Raw genomic sequence first — 18,523 nt, 5'->3', positions numbered from 1 at the left:
CACGCGGCCGCGCCGAACTTCCTCTCCGCGCCGCTTCCTTTTCCTCCCTGGCAAAGAACATCACCACCCCAAGTTTCATCTCGGTAAGAAGCACCGCCACCACAATTTTAAACTGAGACTCAGGAGAGAAAGGCAAGGCAAAATATCGTATCTAGACAAAGTTGTTAATACCGAATGGAAAACGTGCTAGTTTTTTCTAAGATACATGACTTATGTTGCCGTAAGTAGAGGGCAGCAAAATGCAAAAGGCAAAGGTGCACCAGCCGGGAATCGAACCCGGGTCTGTACCGTGGCAGGGTACTATTCTACCACTAGACCACTGGTGCTATGCGATTAATTTCAGAATTTTTTTATATAAATTACAGCTCTCTGTATCTTTGGAGTATTTATCAGGGCAAACAGAGAATTATTGTGTGTCTCTCTTAAACTAAGTACTAGCTATATCAGAATATGCTAGTATGAATTATAAACGTCAAAAGCTAGATAATTCACTAACAGGTGGCCTCAGACCCACGGTGATGGCAGTGCTAGGAGCCCAGGACCATGCTACTAGCAACCACATGTATGCACGATCGCTTTGCCTACAATCCTCTACTTAAGTTAGCCGGTTTACCACAAAACTCAGTTCGATGTCTTCTTCTTCGTCTTCCATGTTTCTCCGTCTTGTCGATGCACCGCCAAAGCAAACCACAATTAAATATCCACACTACTGCTAAAATCTTGGTAAAGTGCAAGAATCACCATGCAACGCAATTCGATCTACCTACGGAAGCATGATCAGGTCACAGTCTCAATGTGCGAGAGAGAATCCATCTAAGCCGAAGATGCCGACGGCGTCCGCGACCCTAATGGCGAGGAAGCAGAGGGTATACAAAGAACTTGGGCCGGGGAGATAAGTGAGACCGCCTAGAGCCCAGCCCAAATAGAGACCTCTGTTAAATGCAGCTTATATACTATTTGTGATATTCCAGCCCAAGTTGTAATGGGCTAATATGGCTGGATCACTTTCCAGCAAACAGAAAGCCCAAACAGAAAAGAAGTGACGGCAAAAGGGCATCAGGCAAAGACATCATTCCTCTAAACAAAAAAAGAGGCAAAGACACCATTAGTTTTGCTGTCAAAAAAAAGACCAATTAGTTTGGGTTGTGATCCTTCGACTGCGCGTAGAAGTGTCATTATCAATGGCGTTCGTTTTTCTTGTTTTCTGAAGTAGGTTCTTGCCCTGTTTGCCTAAATAAATGTTACAATTACAGACTGCAATTTATTTTATTTTATTTGCGACTTACAGACTGCAATGTTACAAGTGCAGATTCTTCAGAAAACGAAACCTTGTGTAGAACCTCAAAACTATTCAGAGTGCACAAAAAAAATGGAACCATCAATGTTCCAGTCCATAATGCTGCAACCATTGGAAGGATTACATGACCATCGTCCTTTAGCTGTGAGCTTTGTCATGTCTGATTACTGAATAGCGGACTTGCGTTCCTTTCGTTTTAGCTGCCATTTTCTTTTAATTCTGGTTTCATTTTGCAATAAAAGTGGAGCCGGAGAAGGATCTCTGATTTTCTGAAAATTAAAATTACATGATCATCCATGATGAGAGATGTGTCGGTGATCGTGGTCACCCCCATGACTGAAGACCGAGGGCTGTTCTTGCGAGGAGGAATGCGGTGGATGCCAGGCGAGCTAACAGCAATTACAGATAATCAAAACTTGCTCCAATTTCGGGCTGATGAGGGCAGAGGATGTTCCCTGTTAGCAAAGACAAATTGGTTTGGGATGTAATCTTTGTACTATGTGCAGACGTTTCTCTTATATTCGGATCATACTAGCTAGCTAGTTTTTACTTTCGCTGTTTGACAATGGAACTTTGTTACTCTGGTTTCATTATCAATGGAGCCGGGGGGTTTCGCCCCTATTTTTCTAAACAATGTTACAATTACAGACTGCAATGTTACAGGCACAGATTCCTCAGAAAACGACACCATGTGTAGAACAACAAAACTATTCAGAATTCAGACCCAAAAAAGATGGCCAGATGGAAGGTCATCGTGCACACACCCATGATTCAGAGTTCACACCCACGTTGCCAAAAACAAACCCACGTCGCCAAAATTCCGGGTTTCCTGGACTAGGGACAACCGAACCCCTGATGAGAGATGTGTCGGCCATCGTGCTCACCTCACGGCTCACCCCACGACGGTCTGCAGAAGGATCTCGTTGAACGTGTCGATCGGGCCCGGCATGCACCAGTGCACGCAGTCGTTCTGCACCCGGGCGTCCTCGCCGCCGCCGGCGAACGGGTCGTTGCGCATGTACGGCCCGGGGTGTCCGTCCGGCCGCAGGTTGGCCAGCTTCGTCACGTCAAGCGCCGCGAACCGCAGCCCGCCGGCATCGGCATCGGCATTGGCCGCGGCGACCGCATCCACGACTGTCTTCCTCATCGCCGTCTCAGTGTATCCCACCTCCTTCTCCTTGTACGGGCGCTTCTCGGGGCACGCGCCGGTCTTGTCCCAATCCCCTTGGAAATGCGCGGGCGAGAACGTGGTGAACGCGATCACCTTCTTCTTCTTGCTCGTGTCCGCGACCTGCCGCCGGGTGACCTCGGCCAGCGTCCGATGCACGGCCTCCTTGAACACGCCGAAGAAGTCCGTCTCGGTGTGGTTCAGCCCGGCGCAGTCGTGGCAGCCCACGACGTTCCCGGCGTCGTGGTAGATTCCTGGGATCAGGAACCAGTGCCCGACGGACAGGACGGCCGCGTCCAGGGCGCCCAGCTGCGACATCCACCGCTCGTCGAACGCGTCCAGGAACACGTTGTTGTGCCGCACCCCGGCGTGCTCCGCCTTCTCGACGACCTTCACCAGCAGCGGCGACCAGAAGATGGACACGGTCGCGTTGTACTCGTGGAACACCCACCGCCGGAACTTGTTCTCCTCGCCGTCCCGGTACACGAGCTCGGGCGTGGAGTGGGAAGAGAGCAGGCAGAGCAGGGACTCTCCCTGGTTGCGCGCCAGGGAGTCGCCGACGAAGGCCAGGTGCCTGTTGCGGAGCCACCGGAGGAACGCCGCCGGGGAGAAGGCCGGGAGGTCGCACCGCTGCGGCCGCCATCGCCAGTAGAGGTACCCGGTGTCCGGCCGGCCGTGCGCCATGCAGTTCTGGCCGTCCTTGATAGTGCCGCAGCTTGTTCCGTTGTACAGCGGCGGGCGCGCGTCCGGCACCCACTCGCCATCGGCGTAGTCACATGGCGGAGATGCCGACACTGCTTCTCCGGCTGCTCAGGGAAACACGGCAACGGCAAGATTAGTATCCAAGAATGCCAGTTCTTGTCTAAGGAATCATCTAGAACGAGGTCTCCATAAGAAACAACAGAAATCATAGGCCAAATTAGTTGAACACTGAAAGCGTCAGGATCACTATTTATTCAACTGAAGAACGCTTTATGCTTTGCTTGGTGGAAAATACAGTACTTGAGAGAATGACAAGATTTTTTCTTAAAATAACCATTCAAGGGAAAATGAAATCTGCTCATGGGAAAACTCAATGGCTATCTGAATCGCCCAGAGACAAATTCCTTCAGCACATTGCAACAGCCAGTTTGGCGAATCAATTGGAAAACCTAATGCCGTACCTGGGCTATTCCCCAATACTTCGTCTTGTCGGTGGGGAGAGGGCGGTGGCAGCTGCTCATCCGCATTCACCGGCGCATGGCCGTGCTGAGACGGGACGAAGGCTGGCGCATCCTCTTGCAGCTGCGGCAGCTGTACTGGCGGCTTGGCTGTGGCCAATGGGTAGAAGAGCAGGTAATGGAGGAGCGCGAGAGGGATGAGGGCGTAGAGACCATAGGCGACGAATTGCTTCTTGGGGAGCGAGAACTGGGTGACCTGGAGATGGTGGTTCTGTGAGGGATTGGTGCCCATGGCCGCGAGCAATGTTTGCGCTCAGGAAGAGGAAGCCATGGCAAGGAGGAACAAGGCACGAGGTCGAGGACGCACAAGTCAAGAAGGGGATCGAGGAAAGGGGAATAATGGTTGGGAATAAAAAAGTATTTGTTTGTTTTTTTATTTTGAGGGAGTGGCTGGCCGGCTGTCCCCACAGGCTTTCTTTTTTTGAGAGGAACCCCAAAGGGCTTCTTGTTAGACCCATCTAGATGCCACAGCCCATATATCCATTAGCTCAATCCAGGCCCGGTTCATCTACCTTCTTCTATGCTTCATCATTCACAAAATTGACCCATTCGTGAGCAGTTTGGTTCTTCCATTACGGTTCACACAGGAGAGCTTCCAATCCAAGCAGCGCCGGGGCCATGGACCTCTTGCCGTGGTGGAACGTTGTACTGCGATGTTATTGTTTGACATTGCTCAAATCTTGCCCAAATCCATCTAAAAAACTAGCCAAAATCTAGCCATTTATTTTATAATTTTCTTTTGAAAACAGAGAGATTCGACGTCTACATCCAATCATCCATCAATACACATAACTACTCCCTCCGTCCGGGTACGTAAGGTTCGAACGGAATTTTATGCCGAACTTTGACAAAAATTATATTAGTAATACAAGTCTATCGTGATAGAAAAATGATATCGTTGGAATCGTATTGGAAAACTCATTCTAACGGTATACACTACACCACGCCCCATGATAGGTTTCGAACTGTCTGTTGGCAAAAGTAGACTTTAGATGGCACACAATCTGCCACTAGCCTTACTGGCAAACTGTCTGTCGGCACAACTAATTTAAGCCCACAAACTGTCTCACGGTAAAGGTATTGACAGCTAGTCTGCCAGCAGAGAACAAATGATAACAACGTGTCCATCGGCATGTTATGGTGTGGGGCCAAGTAAAATTGAGCTGGTGTACGCGGGCCAAGTGAAAAGAAGGCGCGCAGATATTTGGCCAGAGCGCGAACCCAAAGTAATCCTGCGCGCTCTTTTATATGCTGCCCCCGAGTCCCCAACCCTAGACCAAAATCCCCAAATCTCCCCACAGGACTCGCTTCCCATGGCAGCCGCCGCCGACCCTCACCTGACTGATTCCCCCATCCGGCGCCTCGTCCTCGCTCCCCATTGCTAAATCGCTCTTGCATCTCAACTTCGTGTCCTCGCTGCAGTTGTCCCCTTCCTCCCCTCGATCTCGCACTCGTGCTGCGCCGCTCGACGCCGTGCAAGCTTGAATTATCTCAAGGTAACCTCGCATCCTCCTCCTTTTCCGCTCCAGCCTCCTGCCCTAACCCCTTGCTGCATATCCGGGTCCAAGGTTCAAGGCCACGTCGTGCGTCGTCGCTGCTGCCATTCCCGTCCATCCACTCGACTTCCCTCTCTGTTGCTGGTTTTTGCTCCCTCGCCGCTTGCCACTATTGACCCGTTGTGAGGTTTGAATCAAATCCTTTACTTGTTTTAATCCTTCTACATCTGAATCTCAAATCCTTTACTTGTAGCTGTCTGTCGGTAACTGGAGAAGTTGTGGCGAACTGTCTGTCACAATAGCTTGGGAAATAGGTGATACACAGTCTGTCAGCAATTACAGAAAACCTGGCATACTGTCTGTCAGCAATTATTGGACAAAGGTGGCAAAGCGTCTGTCAACATTTAGTGTACGAACTGGCAGATTGTATGTGGGTAAACACAGTGTCTATCGACATAGATTTTAGAGGACGGACAGCTTCCCAACAAACGCGGCTGTCGGCATAAGCTCTTGCCGACAGACATAGTGCCCGCAGAGACCACCTTTGACAACAGACGTGTGTGCTGGCTATCAAGGGGCGTGGTGTAGTGATAATTTTCATATACACATCTTAAATGATATTTATATAATTTTTTATCAAAGTTTGACTCAAAACTCAATAGAGGGTCTTGTAAACCCGGAAGGAGTTAGTAATTTTATTGCAAGGCATTCATCTATAATGAATGATACTCCCTCCGTTTCCAATTAATTGGTGCCGGCCATTTTGCAAAAAAAAATTATTAATTAATTTACGAAATCAACGTGCAGTCTTGCAGGTTGATTTCGAAAAACTACAGGTTTTTTTGCAAAAATTCCGGTGGAACGTGGACTGCAGGTTGATTTCGGGAAATAGCAGGGAGAGTTTTTGCAAAATGACCGGTGCCAATTAATTGGGGGACGGAGGAAGTATAAATTTCCAGGCCTACCTTTATGTGATTTAATTTGCTCCTTAATGATGAACTTTTACAGAAAATTAACTTGTACCTCTGTAGCAATGATTATACTACGGTGAATTACTGGATTTGAGCAATTCTAGCGGTAACGTTGCAGTGCACGAGCACCAAATAACTTTTCCATGTACAATTCTTACTTCCGGATGACACGACTTAGCATTATACTATTAATCAAGTACTTCAACATGTTGTTAGGAATTATGCGTCATCCCAAAAACGGATTGACAAGACACAGATCATTGACCAATGTTCGTCCTCGGCGAGAGCCTAGCCCAGGGAATCCCGCCTAGCAAAATTCCTTACAGTTATGACATGTTTTGATGGTAAACACATGTACATGCATTATCCATGGCGGAACAATCGATAGACATTCTAACCAATTCGATCGCTTCACACATAAGATCTTTCATTTATTACTAATCGATCCAATTGACCCAAGGAGCTAGAACAATTCTAGTCTAGCCTCACAAGTAGACCGACGGACGGAGGTGTGGAGGCTCTCGACGGATTTCCTTTGCAACTTACTAAAACTCGTTGGATCTAATCATTCGGGCCTAAAATCCTGTAATTCATTTTGACCTGAAATTTCATGTATTACTAATGCACAATGAAAAAATCGACATAATAGGCGAAAAAAGTGATAAACCATATTCCTACTGCTCAAATCAGATCATTACTAGGAAAAGGAGTATATAATAGTGGAGTACTATATAGACCCCAAACACACAAAAGGTAAACAGATTACAGATATACGAATATAAATGTTTTTACGAGGAAAAAAGGACTACACATATACCTCGTATTTTTTTTTTCGGATGACTACACATATACTAGTACTAGCTAGATCGATGATATAGTTTCGATTAATTTGGACGCCATTGATAGATGTGCATGGATGCTTAGTCGAAGAGGCTGAACATGTTCTCGTCGTCCTCCTCTTCCAACTCCAATTTCTCATCGGCCTTCTCTTCCTTCTTATTTTCTCCTCAGCAGCAGGTGCGCTGCCGTCGGCGGCGGCCACGGCAGCACCGGCGGAGGGCGCAAAGGCGAGCTTCTCCCTGCCGGCGGCGAGGAGCTCCGCTAGATCCTTGCCCTGGACCTCCTTGAAGAGCAGCTCAAGCTTTCCCTCCTCCACCTCGGCGCCGACTGAGTCGAGGATCTTGCGGACGTCGTCCTTGGTCGGGCTCGGGTTCCCGGCCAGGTGCGCCAGCAGGTACGCTGCCACGAACTTCATCTCGGAATAAAGAGTCTCCGGAATAAATATCGGAATTGAACCTCGGCGACGGAACCTAACTAGTTAGATCGATTCGCTGTACGTCCAAGGTGTCGACGGGCCGTGCAGGGTGCGTGTGTATTTATATGTAGAGCAAGCAAGCGTAAACTCTTTTTTTTTTTTTTGAGAAACAGCAAGCGTAAACTAAACAGGATCGGAGTCCGGGGCTGATACGTGTGTCATGGGCCTTATGATCAAGAACACCGAGAAGGGTTGAAAAAGCCCATGAGCCTAGAGAAAGCTGCATAAAAAAAAAAGAGCTTGCGCTCAAAAAAAAAAGAGCTGCATATATACGCATCAACGGGAATGAGATCAGGTATCGAAGAGCATGAATCTGAAGTGAACCGAAGAACCCTGGCAAGGGCGACTTCTTCTTTATACTCGAATTCCTTCTCCATCGTACCCCCCGCCCCTCCCCCTTCTAGGTACGGAGCTACCTGTAAGCTGTATAAATCTGTAACCCGAACTACCAAACATTCCTCTTGTACCGGCACTGCCAAGTACTCATCGTGCTCGTATAAGTTTTGGCCTCACGCACAATGTTTGCGTATTAATTAGAGTAATAAATTTAATAGAAACATAGTTTTTGGGCAATCGTATCGCCGAGACACACTTATTGCAAAACCGTCTGCAAAATCATACATTTTGAGCCAGTTTGTCTCAAGTGGTTTTGCCTTTTCACGTGGCCCACATGTCGGATGCCATGTGATTCGTTACAAGTCGAGAAAACTGCGACCACATGAAGTAGAAGGGGTGTTCGGGTGGCTTAGTTGCAGGTTAACGGGTTCGGTCGAGTCGGATCGATGCCGACGTGGAACCCACCTGTAAGGAAACACGTGAAAAATACACATATTTTTTCGGGTGCAAAATAACTAAATTCGTAAGATTAGAGTCCGAATTCAGGAGGTGAGGTCAAGGTCTCTAACTAACTTGCAGCCGTGGCCTAGCCGTGCCGTGCCGTGCCGCTCCAAAGCCTCCAAGGACACCAGGAGGAGCCGAGGAGGTACAAAGTTACAAACACCACGACGACCTGACACGACCCTCTCAGCCAAACACTAGCGCCAACACTGCGAGAGCGGCAGAGCCGCAGAGGGCAGACGCAGGCAGAACCCGACCGGAGGAGAGTGGGCGCTGCCATGCAGATGCCGTATCGTCTCGATCGTTGTTAGTAGTACCACCACCGGCGCGGCCTCTTCCCTCCACCACCCCTTGAATCAAATCACATATCGCCTCCGCTCCAGCGCGCGCGGCCGCCGATTAATTTCCCCTGTTCCCCCCTCCGTCCGCACATTCATCCTCCCTTCGCACGCGCGCGCGCAGCACAGGCAGGGGGAATGGGGAACTGCCAGGCGGCGGAGGAGGCGACGGTGGTGGTGCAGCACCCGGGCGGGCGGGTGGAGCGGCTCTACTGGGCGACCAGCGCCGCCGAGGTCATGCGCGCCAACCCGGGCCACTACGTCGCCGTCGTCACCCTCCGCGTCGTCGAGGAGAAGCCCCCGCATCACCCGCACCCGGGCCACCAACAGCAGCGGCGCGGCACGGTGCGGCTGACGCGGGTGAAGCTGCTCAAGCCCCGGGACACGCTGCAGCTCGGCCACGCCTACCGCCTCATCGCCGTCGCCGAGGTCTCCAGGGCCGTGCAGGCCAGGAAGGAGGAGAAGACCAGGAGAGCGCAGCAGCAGCAGCTTCTAGGAGAATCCAAGCAGGCTGCGGGCGGGCGCTCTGCTGCTTCCGCTGGCGATGACCAGGCGCTGGCCGATGAGAGCCTTGATCAGGTAACTAACCTTCTTGACCATCCTCCGCTGCTGCTTATTACTAGTAGTAATTTCTCCCCTGTTTTGCTTGCTGTTCTTTCATCGATAGAATCAGCTGCTTAATTTCTCCCCTGTTTTGCTTGCTGTTCTTTCGTCCACAGAAGCTGCTCCTTCACTGCTACTAGCTCTCGTAAAAATTTGATCACCGATAGCATATATGGATTCGATCATACTGTACTACTCAACTGTATTCATCGATAGCACATGTTTTATTTGCATGTTCTGCATAATGGCCAGTACTAGTACTTTGTTTGTTTGTAAAATAGTTCCCTACACATTGGTGTTCCCCCCCTCATCTCAGCTTTTCTTCACTACTATACTCCATTATGAATTTGATTAGTACATGTTATTGGCAAGTGGGTGCAACTTCAACAAAACAAAAGGAGGATGTTATTGCTCCCAACCCCCTGTTCTTCAGGCTTATTCTTTTGTGATTTGAATTTTCTGCCAGTTCACAAGGATATTTAGTCCTTATCCTATTTTCATATGCAAACAGTTTGTCTTCATCGTGAGAACTGATAAGTATGTAACTGCCTACCTAGTTGGTTAATCCTGCAGTTTGTTTTGAACTTGAGATAGCTTTGACATAGATCATTGCACTTATTATTATTTTTGCTAAGTTGGCCGCCCTCCTAACTTTTATACCTTGTGAGTTATGACACACCGGTACCTAACCACCCAATCAATTTGATTATACCAAGGATATCATATGATAGCTCATAAAGATACATGCATAACTTGAATAATGTACTCTGAACATGATATGATAGCTGCTTATACATATATTTTGTAAATGATTCCCAACCCAAACTAAACTATACTGTAGGCCACATCTTGCTTTGCTCACACCACATGGAAAAGGTAGGTTTGGATGCTAAACTTTCTGTTACCTCCTAATAAAACCTGAAAGTTTGACATTCTTCAGTCGAATAAATGGTGAATGGTTCCAACCAATATTCCTAACAACTGATGGACAAGGAATCATCCGCCATTTATCCTCTGGACATACAGCAATCGTCACTCGTTCAATCTTTAATTAAACTTAGTGCAACTTGACAAAGTGCCATGTTCTAATTACTCTGCCGGCGGCCCACCCTTTTGCAGTTGGAGCACCAAGACAGGGACAGCCACCACCGGAGCAACTCGGCAACAAGTTCTAGGCATCGCCAATGGCGCCCTTCTCTGCACAGCATCGCCGAAGTCAGTAGCTGATGGGACCGTCAGTAGGCAATGAAATGGTCTGTGTTTTTAGAGTTCATGTTCATCAGTTGGTTGCTAGATTCAAGTTCAACATCTCAATAGTGGAAGATGAACACTTATTGTCCAAGGATTGGATTAGACTCTGAGTTGGGACCAACGCATGTGAGAAATGACCGGTCTAGCTCACGTCATTTCAGTGAGATTGAGATTATATCTCTCTCGTTTGGTGCCTTTTCATCTCAGCGTTGGGCCGGATAGAAATGTTGAACGACCAGCAGTTTGATGTACTAGTATATTCAGTTAAGATGCAAAGCAGAAAGTACATCTCTTCGCAGATAGCATTTGAGGATCTTGTTGTGGTTGTGTACTTCAATTATTGTTTCTTGGTGCCGACTTTGCAATCATAGGATCTTGGTGAGTGCCTAGAGTTTGCAATCATATGGTTGTACCGCAATGATACATCGCCCCAGAGGAGCTGGAATCCACACTTGTATGTGTTGGAAGCAAAGCATATCTGCAATTCTATAACGTTTCTGCAGATTCTGCATATATGGAGCTAGTAGGAAAACGAAGGGAGCGAAAGATCCCGTAAATCAGGCGCCCACACCTGAACTAAATGAACATGAGGTGTCCAGCACTCTGAATAATAGCTTCAGCCGTGGCGCAACAGATCAATTAAACGACATCAGGGCATCGGGCCATGTTGCTACAACCTCGCAATAATACCCTGAACCAGTATATACTCTTTCCGTTTCATAGTTCTTGTCGTTGTTTTAGTTTAAATTAATATTAAAACAGCGACAATAACTATGAGACGCAAGAAGTGAGTATGAAGCAAGCAAGTAGCCCAAAGCAGCTCACAAGGTAAAAGTGGATCACTAGCTAGTTAGTGGTCGCTACGTTGACCTGCCAAAGTGGTTTGGGCTAACACGTACTGGCTGCCTGGCGTACCCAAAGCCAGGAACACCGTTCTGCTTCTGCACCCCTGAAAGCGAAAGGGCCTTTGCCCTGCTGCCGCTGCAGAGACCGTATATGCATGCAACGGAAGGCTGCGCCCATGCACTGGATCTGCATGCCCACTGATCCACTACTTGCGCATGTTTCCGTGTGTTCTTCCTGCTCGACTCCTCGTCCCTGACGGTACGCTGTAACGCCCATATCGTTGTTGTTTGCAGCCTTTTTGGATTCCGGCGAGGTCGATCGTGTTCTGGGCAGCCGGGCTCTTAATTTGATGTGCCTTTGGCCCAAAGGGAACTCGATCCAGAGACGTCGCACGCTCGATCGCATGCATGATCTGACGTTGAGTAAGGTCATGGCGTGATGGGTTCCGAACAAAAGTTGGGCATCGGGAGTGTTGGCTCTGTCTCAATCCTTTTTCTTTGTTTGTGTGACTGTGCTACGAGGTACGAGCTGACGAACCCAAAGCGTGGCTCTGGGCAGTAGTAGGGCTCTTAAGAAAAGACGCCAACAAAGAATATTCATGCACGCACCTAAATCATAATCATCCGCTCACCCCATGACGAGAGGAACGATGCAAAAGACATTACAGCTGGTTTGCCATCCATCATTCCATTTCATTTGGTGGAAATGAAATGAAATCTATTTTCTGATCAGATTTCACTTCGTTGAATTTGAATTCCTGGTTCAAAATGATGTTTGTCTGCCACATGGGGTTTGTAGATGAAGAGACAATTCCAAATAAATAATTGGTTTTAGAAAGAAATTAAGATTTGTTATAGTGCGATTTCATGAAATTTGAAATTGAATTTCCGTGACCAATTCCGTGCCAACCAAACAAGTTAGTTTTTGAAATTCAAAATAAATTCTAGACCCAAATGGTGGTGCCAAACGAATTGCTGGAGAAAAATATGAGAAGTTAGGAGTTACGTTTTGGTTTAAGAGTTTTAGTGACTTCTACATATGTCACGGGTATTTGGTCTAGGTTTTGAATGTCAAAGACGGAACCTAAACCCGTGCCTCCAATAAGATAGAATTTTTTTGACCGAATAGACAAAGAATCCGGTCTATCAAGCTTAGCTGGCAAACACTTCCTTCTCGTGCTCCGTTTTGTACTCATCCGCTCTTCAACAACCAAAATTAGCTCATTCATTATTTGTATCTATCTTTTCTATTTCTCATCGCTCTTGAGATAGTCTATAAATTAAGGATTGTAGCCAATGATTTTGCAACCCAACGACTTTTTGGCAACTCTACTTTATTTTTCTTGCCAATTTTGACCAACTCATGGAAAATCAAAATCTTCAAGAAAAGACAAAATTACTTAAAACCACCACATTTGGGGCACATGTATAGGAAAACACCTTTTATTTTCAAATTACCACCACTTTCTTGTTCCGTTGTACTTCCGCGCACTGATTTCGATGTTGATCTCGTTTGGACGGAAATTAAGGGGGGGGGGAGGCGGGGGCACATGTCAGGTCCACGTTGGCTCCATGCTGGCACAAGAAGTCAACAGTGGCCGAACCAGACCGCACCCGAGCCGCGCGCTCATCTTCCTCAGCTCCGGCCGATTCTGTGGCCGCCAAAGGCACCGCTACAACGCCTCCCCGGCATCGTTGCAAGCCTCCCCTGCACCGAGATGGCCCCACGCATCTCCTGTCGACTCTCTAGCCCGACTTCGGCCGCTCCGCCCGACGCCATCTCCGCGAGTACAGAAACTACCTGACAACATGCACCTCCAGAGATTCGTCGTGCACCCAACGAGCCGCCGCCGTCCCCGTGAATACAGACGCTGTCGGCATGCAGCCGGTCCGCATGCCACCAGCAACATGGGCCCATGCACTGACGTACCTCCTCCGCCCTTTCGCGTAGAAGCCCAACCCCGACGCAACCTCCTCCCCAGCCCGCTCGAGATCCCGCCGCCGCCACCCCAGCCTCCTTGAGATCCCGCCGCCCTGGCCACCGTCTCCCCCCACCTCTGGATCCGTTTGCAGCCCTCCCGTGGATCCTGCCGCCCGCCTACGCCCCATCTGGTCGCCATGGCATGCGCTACAGATGAACGGCGCCGGGATCTCCATCCTCCAGCCTCTCCAGCAGCCCTCGGCCTCAATCCCCGCGAGCCCCAACCGCCCCGCATCGGAGCCTGACTTCGGCATGATGAGCTCCCGCGCGCGCTCCGTGGCATCCACACGCTCCGCTTGCCCTGCCGCGGCCGCGGTAGCCGCCGAGAGCCCGCGGGTGGGAGGGTCGGGGTTGGGAGGAGGAGGAGACGGAGGCGAGGGGCGGCGAACCGGCGAAGGAGACGAGAAAAGTACTTGCCTGAAAGGGTGGGCGGAGGGAAAGTCGCGGAGGACCCGGAGAGTTGCGGCGGCAGCTTCGTCTGAGAAAGACAGGGACAGGGAGCGGCCGGTTCACACCCTTTGTCCAGCGTGGCACCACGGTGGCACCGACAGGTGGGCCTACCTGTCAGTTTTTCCGTCAAAACGAGATCAACAGCGAAATCAGTGCGCGGGAGTACAACGGAACAAGAAAGTGGTGGTAATTTGAAAATAAAAGAAAAAAAAGGTGGTTTTCCTAAACATGTGCCCTAGATGTGGTGGTTTTGAGTAATTTTCTCTCAACAAAAATTTAGCATGGCAAAATAGGGGTAAAACCAAACATACCTCTAGCATCTATATTCCTATGAAATAGACACAGAGAAAAAAACCTAACGGCTGAAATCTTGTATTTTAATCTATGAAAACATAATGAGGCCCATAATTTTTCTTGTGGGCTAGTTTGCTTGCAATCCAAAGGAAAGCTTCTTTTGTTTCCTATCACAACCATGGCTATCTAATCCTTCAAGCAAGTTACGGTATTTTCCTATAGTGAAATCAAGCAGCTTCTATTGCAAATTCTTATGTTTTGAATTCTTGTACAACTCATCATAGTATAACATTCAATATTTATGTTTTTTTTATTCATGTGCTTTCAAAATTATGCGAATTAATCCGTACCAAATGAAGTGCTTTCTGGAGTTTAAATTCCTGGCCCGTGGGCTAAAAATAAGGCCCAGATTCCTCCCTGATCGGTTCATTTATTTTCGTTCGAACTCACGCCACCGGGCCCAATGTCGCCCTCTGTTCCATCTCGGCTCCATTCCCCTCCAACGCCGAGGGGGAAGCCCTAACACGCGGCGGCCACAGTGTGGCTGGAAACCTCTCTCACCTTCGTTTCGATTCCGGCAAACACAGCGAAGCGGCGGCGCGCCGCCCCCTTCAACTCCTCGTCCCTCGTCCTCGCGTCTATGCGAAGCACAATTCTTTTTTGAGGTAGGGCGATCTAATATCTATACACATAACATGTAATATTTATTTATTGTTGCAACAATGTATTTTGATATATTTTTTAGCTTTTTAATAATTTGTATGACATTGTATTTTTCAACATTTAATATTTGAATAGGTGAATTTGTATTGATTTTGGGAATCAATTTAATATTTACGAGTGCTCATAACAAGGCGGCTATAATAAGTCTCATAGAAATACAGATCACTAGCAAATATATAGTTATATTTTTTTGTAAATGCCTCACCAAAATCTGCATGTATATTTGTGATGATTTTTGTGCTACGTATCTTTGGTAATCTAATGTTTCATACAAGGCTATAACAAATAGATATGGATTGTCAACTCGGGTTTTTTATAACTGTTAATCTGTAGTTATATCACTACTACAGAAAACCCCATCCGTGATCCCCCTCCAGTGGCGGTTAAAACGGACAAAAAAACACACCGCCATTAGAGGCCTCTCGAGGCATCCACGAGCGCCACCAGTGGCGGTGAATATTGTCCCGAAACAAGTCACCGCCACTGGTGGTCCATCACCAGTGGCCGTGTTTGTCATCGCCACTGGAAAAGCCCATGGAACACCTAGCAACCACCAGTGGCGGCCTTAAAAAAGACCCGCCACTGGTAGACCGCCCGATACATGATGGTACTACTCAGTCTCAGTGACCTTCCTTGAACCCCTTAAGCACCGCCCGATCATTAGTTTAGTACTCCACCGGAACGAGGAACGCACTGAGCACTGAGTAGTAACCACCGGTAAGTGGGGTGGCGGAATCCTTTTAATGCTGGTCGGAACTCGTGTAAACTAGTGAGGTGGGACTAAAGCGGGGAAATAGGTGGGCGATCTCCAATGGCTGGTCTCAAGTTACCCACCACTGCTGAGGCCTCCAGTGGCGGTTTATCCATACACCCGCCACTGGTGACCTTCCTATATGTAACTATTGTGCGAGCTCGAAGCTGTTCAAGCTCGCGCGTCTGTCTTGGACCAGCTGCGGTTCTGCTCCTCACCGGCGGCGAAGCCCTGCCAAAATTGATGGCGGCGGCTCCAAGGTAGCTCTCCCCCCTTCTCCTTCTTCTTTCTCTCCCTTCTTCATCCGCTTCTTCTTCTTCAATTTGGCCAAAAAGCCATTAATGGCGCGGTGGTCGGTGGTGGCAAATCCGGCCCCGATCTCTCTCTGGCGGCTCTCTCGAGCTGCCCCCGCTGTCTCTAGAGCTCCCCCTCACCCTAGTGAGGGCCCTCCCTCCCGAATCCCTCTCTCTCTCGCTTTAATTTTGCTCCGATGAGCTCCCTCTCTCTCTAGCTCTCTCTCTGCAGCTCTCTCTCTCTAGCTCTCTCTCTGGAGTCCATGGCCGCTGCTGCTTATGGGGGAGCTTAGCCCCTGGGGGTTAGCCCCAGGGTTAAGCTTAACCTCAGGATCGGTGTACGTGTATGTTCAAGCATATTAAATGTGTGTTGACACCGGCCTTCGTGCCGTGTATTTATTATGTGATGTGATACCGGTCGTCGTGCCGATGTGGGTCGGGGTAATTTGTTTTTGATACAAGCATCGAATTTCGTAGTGCAAAATGCTAACTTTTTAGCAAAGGTCATGCCGAAATTTTCCATTTTTGTCGATCAAGCTGATTCGTTTTTTTTTAAAATTGTGTTGTAGCTCGATGGGCCGTGCTTGGATGTACGAGGACAGGTTACATGTTGAGTGGATAGAGCGGCTGAAGACTTTTGTCGATGCCGGCGTGGAAGATATGCATAGGAAAGGGGGTGATAAGATGTGTTATCCCTGTGTGAGATGTCGGAACAGCAAGCTGTACGAGCCAGAGGATGTCGGGATGCACTTGCTCATGCGGGGATTTGTGTCTGGTTATTCAAAGTGGACATCTCACGGGGAGGATGGCATTGAAGTCGATGAAGGCATTGAGATGGAAAACATGAAGTCTGACGACCAGCCTGGTGAAGAAGCATACCGTGGCGAGGATCCAGTACAGGACGTTCCAACCGGTAGGATGGTTGAAACGCTGGACGATCAGCATCTGCAGAATCAGTTGGATGACCCCGAGGATGAGAGCGTGTCCCGTAAGTTCGAGAAGCTGAGGGAGGATGCCGAGACACCGTTATATGAAAATGCCGGGGTGGATAATAGTGTGCTAGAAGTAACGCTCGAGCTTTTGTGTATAAAGGCAAAATACAACATCGTGGACTCAGGATTCACGGAGATTCTAAGTTACCTATGTACGGTACTTCCTCCGGGCAACAAGTTGCCTAAGAGTACGTACGAGGGGAAGAAAGTTACAGGCCCCCTCGAATTAGAGGTCATCAGATACCATGCTTGTCCATTGGACTGCATCATATATAAGGGCGACTACAAAGACATGCACAGTTGTCCAGTATGCAAAACATTCTGATACAGGAAGAAAGACCCCAATCCTGACGGCGGCGAGGAGGAAGAAGTGAAGCGTGGTCCGACGGCAAAGACGGTCTGGTATCTCCCATGTGGCACCAGGCTGGAGCGTTGGTTCTAGAACGAGAAGGAGGCCAGGTGGTTCGTCTACCACGACGCGACTCAGGTGGATATCGATTCCGAGGGCGTGTACCGCAACGATGATGGAGTCCTAAGACACCCCGCAGATGCGGCTCAATGGAGGACTCTGGACGATGAATTCCCCGAGTTCGGCGCAGAGCCCAGGAACATCAGGTTCGGGATGAGTACGGACGAGATCAATCCGGTCGGAAACTTGAGCAGCAAACACAGCACATGTCGGTGATCCTGTTCATATACAACCTTCCCCCGTGGCTTGTCATGAAGAGGAAGTACATCCACATATCAATGCTCATACAAGGCCCTAAGCAGCCTGGAGCTGATCTGAACGTGTATCTGGAGCTGCTGAAGGATGAGCTCAAGGAGCTTTGGGAGAAGGGTCAAAAGGTTTGGGACGCTCATAAGAAGGAGGAGTTCACCCTTCGAGCAGCTCTCCTGACATGTGTGCATGACTACCCGGCGAACAGGAACTCATCGTGCCAGTCAACACATGGGTACAAAGCGTGTACAAAGTGCAGGGACGAGACAGAAGGGTTGTTTCTGCCAGAATCAAAAAAGATTGTGTACATGGGACACCGTAAGTGGCTGGAGATGAAGGACTCGTGGAGGGATGATAATAAAAACTTCAACGGGAGGGCAGAGAGGCAGCACAAACCGAGGGAACTGACTAGACATGAAGTATACGAAATTGTCAGGGACCTCGAAGTCGTGGCCGACAAAGCACTGTCGGCTGCTGGTCCAGATGGCGGCCTTACGTACAAGAGGAGGTCCGTATTCTGTGACCTGCCTTACTGGAGGTTCTTATAGAGCCGTCACACCATAGACGTCATGCATGTCGAGAAGAACGTGTGCGACATCCTGTTGCACTTGATGATGCACCACGCGGGCAAGTCAAAAGATGGACCAAAGGCACGGAAGGACCTGCAGTGGATGGGGATAAGGGAGAAGCTGTGGCCGATAGAGGAAGAGGCACCGCAGAAAAACAAGAATGGTGAACGCACGATATATATACGATGCAAACCTGCGTGTTACAGTCTGAGCAAAGCCAAGCTGCATAGAATGTGCGAGTGTCTCCATGGCATCAAAGTTTCATCGAACTACTCATCTAGCATCAAGAAACCCATTGACATGAAGAGCCACAAGCTGGTTGGCATGAAGTCTCATGACTGCCACGTGATTCTCACGCAGCTACTTCCGGTTGCAATATGAGGCTGCATGGAGCCATGCGTGAGAGATACG

The 18,523-nt window shown here is 48.8% G+C and overlaps 2 protein-coding genes, 1 non-coding gene and 1 pseudogene across 3 annotated transcripts; 1 reads left to right on the top strand and 3 right to left on the bottom strand.

Moving 5' to 3' along the window:
* Nucleotides 1–255: 255 nt before the first annotated feature.
* On the bottom strand, nt 256–326 carry TRNAG-GCC. Its single transcript has one exon. It is a non-coding gene; the product is annotated as a tRNA-Gly (tRNA).
* Nucleotides 327–1,869: 1,543 nt separating this feature from the next.
* LOC100829552 (protein ALTERED XYLOGLUCAN 4) lies at nt 1,870–4,030 on the bottom strand. The gene is made up of 2 exons (XM_010229509.2): nt 3,629–4,030; nt 1,870–3,271 (listed from the first exon to the last, which is right to left on the bottom strand). Exons 1-2 carry the CDS (start codon nt 3,915–3,917, stop codon nt 2,190–2,192), a joined length of 1,371 nt encoding a protein of 456 aa, XP_010227811.1. The 5' UTR covers nt 3,918–4,030; the 3' UTR covers nt 1,870–2,189.
* Nucleotides 4,031–7,072: 3,042 nt separating this feature from the next.
* Nucleotides 7,073–7,407, bottom strand: LOC100828975 (annotated as a pseudogene).
* Nucleotides 7,408–8,446: 1,039 nt separating this feature from the next.
* On the top strand, nt 8,447–10,864 carry LOC100828673. Its single transcript, XM_003563985.4, has 2 exons — nt 8,447–9,221; nt 10,365–10,864. The coding sequence occupies exons 1-2, from the start codon at nt 8,781–8,783 to the stop codon at nt 10,470–10,472; spliced, it is 549 nt and encodes a 182-aa protein (XP_003564033.1). The 5' UTR covers nt 8,447–8,780; the 3' UTR covers nt 10,473–10,864.
* Nucleotides 10,865–18,523: the final 7,659 nt, after the last annotated feature.

The sequence above is a fragment of the Brachypodium distachyon genome, chromosome 1 (assembly GCF_000005505.3).
Source record: "Brachypodium distachyon strain Bd21 chromosome 1, Brachypodium_distachyon_v3.0, whole genome shotgun sequence".
Lineage (NCBI taxonomy): Eukaryota > Viridiplantae > Streptophyta > Magnoliopsida > Poales > Poaceae > Brachypodium > Brachypodium distachyon.
Note: the sequence above shows the minus strand (reverse complement) of the source record. Positions and strands in the feature narration are given on the sequence as shown.

What these genes read in the sequence shown, in the direction of transcription:
- LOC100829552 (XM_010229509.2), bottom strand. Translation starts at nt 3,917, where the DNA reads ATGGGCACCAATCCCTCACAGAACCACCATCTCCAGGTCACCCAGTTC. An exon ending in AGTATTGGGGAATAGCCCAG is followed by an intron (nt 3,272 to 3,628) that starts GTACGGCATTAG and finishes TTCCCTGAGCAG; the next exon opens with CCGGAGAAGCAGTGTCGGCA.
- LOC100828673 (XM_003563985.4), top strand. Translation starts at nt 8,781, where the DNA reads ATGGGGAACTGCCAGGCGGCGGAGGAGGCGACGGTGGTGGTGCAGCAC. An exon ending in CCGATGAGAGCCTTGATCAG is followed by an intron (nt 9,222 to 10,364) that starts GTAACTAACCTT and finishes ACCCTTTTGCAG; the next exon opens with TTGGAGCACCAAGACAGGGA.